General features: G+C 35.9%; 1 protein-coding gene across 1 annotated transcript in view; it reads right to left on the bottom strand.

The window, feature by feature from the left end:
- Positions 1-456: 456 nt before the first annotated feature.
- LOC306847992 (plexin A3) overlaps positions 457-4,951 on the bottom strand; it is a gene marked incomplete at its 5' end in the record, with an annotated part of 145,749 nt that continues 141,254 nt past the window's right edge. Inside the window, 6 exons of the mRNA XM_079382285.1 lie at positions 457-575; positions 1,930-2,080; positions 2,741-2,953; positions 3,180-3,349; positions 4,126-4,316; positions 4,772-4,868. Of these exons, the coding sequence (XP_079238411.1) occupies positions 480-575; positions 1,930-2,080; positions 2,741-2,953; positions 3,180-3,349; positions 4,126-4,316; positions 4,772-4,868 (918 nt within the window). The 3' untranslated portion in view covers positions 457-479. The remainder of the gene's footprint in view (positions 576-1,929; positions 2,081-2,740; positions 2,954-3,179; positions 3,350-4,125; positions 4,317-4,771; positions 4,869-4,951) is intronic.

The raw sequence follows: 4,951 nt of genomic DNA, 5'->3' as shown, positions 1-4,951 counted from the left end.
TCTCTCGGAGGTCGATATGAAGAACTGTTTTCAGATTACCCGCCGAATGCATTCCTAAAACATGTTGCTTCTTTTCACTCCCAGAAAGTCTGATATTTTATTCCATGGCACTATCTTGGCAATTTGGCTTCCAAGGCAAGAGCACGTGCACCTTTCCTCATTGGAATGTATCTGATCCACAATAGTCCGTGTTGAATAGTTTGTTAGGCAGGTCGATATGAACGGCGTTCGGTCTGGGCATTAGGGGGTGCGGTCGTTTGGGCGTACAGGTTCTGGTCCAGAAAAACATTGGGCTTCGTATGCTGTGCTGTGGTTCCTTTAGAGTTGATTGTCCAGTGTTTTAGCCTCACCTTCTGCTAGCACAAGCCGTGGATGTTCTGACACGGGTCAGTCCGCCGGACTCCATCAGTTCAGTCTCAACCCTCCCCCCAAACCCCTTGAACGCTTCCCCTCCCGTCCCGTCCAATCCATCACCACCCTCAGCTGCTGCCAGACATCAGGTTAATGGCTTGTTCCAGTTTGTGTCGTAGCTTGTGTTTGCGACAGTAACCGTCTCTGTCCAGCGCTGTCAAAATCTGAGAGGAGGAAGAGAGGGAGAGGCCATTAACTGAAGGCTGAACCCATGTAATAATTCAATATTCCACATCGTTCAGAGTGTGAGAGTTTGCGGAGGCCCACTGGAGCTCATAATGACAATGATAAATGACCTCATCAGATATGGCACCGCACATTCGTCAAGATCAAACCGCTAATACTGAAACAACATTTGCATTTCAATTCAGATCTCATGTGCATCTTTAAACTACCGTTATGGCAGTTTGCACGACCACTACCAGGACTTATGTTTCTCATGATTTAAATGCTTCCCTGAAATTAATACTGTTTAAGTTTTGCAGAGTATGAACCAAATGTTTTTTTTTTTTTTTTCTACTTCAGACATACATGTTGTATACTTTATGCTACTTTATACACGCATTATATACATAAAAAATATTTAATATTTATATTTTATTTATTATATATATATATATATATATATATATATATATATATATATATATATATATATATATATATATATATATATATATATATATATATATAAAAATATACGTATAAATAGCGTAATCCATTACACATATTACATTTGAGGTAATAAAATCAGACTACTTTTAGATAACTTTTGATCCATCTCGTTTTTAACATTGATTTAAATTGGATAATCTTGTACCATATTGGTATAAAAATACAAAGAATAAAAAAATATATTACATTCGTTGTTATCAACAACGCAAAGTACATTAAACATTATATAACATTATAAAATTATAAAATGTAATTTAATCTAATTACAAGTACTTACTTTTTGGAATCTGATTACATAATCTAATATTACATGTAATCAGTTACTACCCAGCTCTGTATATTGCATTCACATTTTTGCTTAAATGTAATAAATATATAATCACATTTTAATATTTAGATTTTCATTACTGTATAACATATTAAATATTTATATATATATATATATATATATATATATATATTTAATATTTATAAAGTTCACTTATTTAAAAAATATTAAATTGGGTGTTATTGCTTTTATATCTGACTGAATACCTGTTTGAATATTTATATTAAATGTATAATTATTTTTTATCATTTATACCATTGCAAATATTGAGTATTTATATATTTGTAAAGTAAACTTATTATTTTTTTTAAATCTGAAATTGGGTGTAGTTGGTTTGATATCTGACTGAATACTAGTGTATTAGAGATGACGCTTAACTCACAAACTGAAAAACCAACCACTTAACACTTTAAACCCCTCCAAACACTTGACTCTTGCATGCTAGTATGCTGGTAATAGCATGTGTAAACGTGTAACGTTTAGCACGGGATGAAAAATAGAGTCCCAGGTCTCACCTCTTCCTTGTACTTGTTGATGTAGAAGTACAGTTCACTGAGCGCGCTCAGCGTGTTGAACTCGTTGCCATGGAGACGGGACTGCTCTACTAGATAGGCATCCATGTCCTGATCGCTGATACTTGGCATCTTGCTGATGTCTCGGTAATATCTTGAAAACACACACACACACCCTGGTTAAAAATCATCTACTTCATATTGTAAATGAACAGTTTGGAGTTAATCTACTGGAGAAAATGAAAACTAAATTGAATTTCAGTTTATGCTGCTTAGTAAAAGACTGTAGTGCAAATGACTAATTAGTGGCACCTACTAAGGCAAGTACATTATAAGTATTGCTTACATGATATATTTTAGTATCATTGAGATACTATTATCTATTATTTTTTATTATCTATTACTATTATTTTTGTTTTCTGGTTTTTAGTTAAAATTTAAATTTTTGTCATTTTTTTTTTTTTTTAATGTCTTTATATATGTGTTATTTTATTCAACCTCAAATGTTTGTTAAGTTTTGACCTCCATCCTATTTTTTTTCCATGTTGTGGAAGTCAACGGCTACCAGCAACTGTTTGGTTACCATTACTCTTTAAAATATATTTTTTTGTGTTCAACAGAAGAAAGAAACTCACACAGGTTTGGAACAACTTGAAGGAGAGTAAATAATGACAGAATTGTTGTTTTGGGGTGAACAAAAAAAAATCAGTATCCTTGCAAGTTTTGAACCTAAAGTACAATCTTTCAAGGTGTTTAATTACTAGGCTATAGCAATCAGATCAAGTCCGTGGTATTTTGAGGCGCGTGTCCGTACCTCTCCACCCAGCTCTTGTAGTTCGGGATGTCTTTAGCATAGAGGAGCTTGTTTGACGGAGAGTCTTTGCCCAGACGATGCTCAGATGTCGAGCAGGAGTCCATGAAGGTCTGAGCCACCACTGACAGACAGGCATCTGTAATACTGTTCTTGTGGATGTCAAAGACAAACTGAGGGTTTTTTATCACGTTGACCCAAAACCGCAGAGGAAGGCTGGTTTAGAAAGAAAGAGAGAGATACAATAAAATCTGATTACGTCCAAAAAGCTTTTTAGTGATTGTAGTTTGTCTCGAACCGCACTAAAATATATTATTTTTAAATTGCTCTGAGAGCATGCTGCGTTCCCGAAACAAATGGAACTGAACTGGCAACCCAGCAGGGCTTCAAAACGATCCAAACAGATGCTGCAGAAAATGACAGGAAGTGCTTGGTATCTCACCAGTTGCTCTTCCAGGTGTGCCGTACGTCCGGGTCGGTGATCTGTCGCTTGTCTGCTTGCTCATCCAGGAAATCAAACATGTATTTGATGGCCAGCGGGAGAGCGCTGCCGCGATGGGCCGTACTGAACACCGTCTCAAAAAGATCGTCCACAAACTTCTGCAGTGTGCCCTAAAAACACGACACATGAGTTTACAACATGCTTTAGATAAAATGTCTGGAGTCACATCAGGTGTTTTGAGGCACTATTCACATTTTATTGAAAAAAATGCTAATTGTGAGGTTTTAATTGATGTGTTTTAAATGTTTAATGTTATGGATGATTGATTCTTTTAGTTGAATGATTAAATGGATTGTTCCAAGTTTTCATTAGCAGTCTGCTTTAATATGCACAAATAGTTAACTTTTTTTAAAATATGTTATTTACTCACATTATTCTTGTACTAAACAGTTTCATAATGACCATGCCTTTTCTTTGTGTGCAAACAGCCCAAATTTCAGTTACTTACTAATAATCTTCAATTCAGATGAAATTTGGTTGCATTAATGTCCATTTAGAAAAACGGTACACTATTATTCAAAAGTTTGAGGTTGGTACGATTTTGAAAATATTTGTGAAAGAAGGCTCACCAAGTATTTATTTAATAACAAATACGATATAAAAACAGTTGTAATATTATAATTACAATTTAAAATAACTTTTCTATTTGAATATATTTTAAAATGTAACAAATATAAATCCTGTAACAATGTAACAGTCTATACGGTCACTTTTAATCAATGTAATGCATCCTTGCTGAATACAAATGTTAAAAAAACCTTTTGAACAGTTGCTGTAAGGGTGAGTACATAATTCTTTAACCATGGTAAAACTCTGTAGCATACAGCCTTGAGTGGTTCATTGTGTTAAAAACACAAGCTTCCTGTGTAGGATGATCAGTATGTACCTTGGTAGCCAGTAAGCGTGTGAGGTAAATCTCAGACACCATCTTGCTCCCACGGTCTCCCTCCCGCTGGTCTGCGTGCTCATGGTTCTTCACCAGGTGCCAGAGTTTGGTGCCCGTTTCTTGGTCAGGTGTGATCATGGGAGCCCTGGATCGAAGGCTGTCTGGACTACTAGACGTCCTCAGCAGGCTCTCTATGTACAGTACAATCCAAATCAGCATGTTCTTCAATCTGCTTCTTGACAGTGCATTGCAGTTTACATATCTTATTCTGTACATCTAAACTGTTTCTGAATCATTATCTTTCTAATAGCTGTGTCTCAAAGCCTAGTGAGCCGAATCAGCGTTTACTGTCTACAAGTACAGATGTCTAAATAAACATCATTATGACTGAAATGGATCTTAAACATTGAGAGCATGTCTATGATATCCAAATTTGCTGTTTAGCTTACTAGGTTTTGAAACACAGCCTACAGTATGTGTGTTATTTCATTGAATGGCTGGTGAAAAGAGCTTAGATTCCCATTTGAGCCAAACATGCTGCATGTGGCATGACACAACATGCTGGAAGAATCAATGATATATTAAACAAACATGGCTAAAGCTGAGGATTGTGTGGCGTAAAGCGATCCGAGAGACTGAGGCTTACCGTATCGACTGAGAGAGCGAGTGAACGTGAAGGAGTTGGCGATGTTGTAAGCGGATACTTGCTTCTGAACCAAAGCCACCAAAGACCCGTCTGTCACCTGAGATGGAAAATGAGAACTATAAAAAAAGCATCTCCATTTTTTTACAGCACGCGACAAGCATTTGTAAATTTGCATAACAT

Source organism: Barbus barbus, assembly GCF_936440315.1.
Source record: "Barbus barbus genome assembly, chromosome: 28".
In the NCBI taxonomy this organism is placed as follows: domain Eukaryota; kingdom Metazoa; phylum Chordata; class Actinopteri; order Cypriniformes; family Cyprinidae; genus Barbus; species Barbus barbus.
Note: the sequence above shows the minus strand (reverse complement) of the source record. Positions and strands in the feature narration are given on the sequence as shown.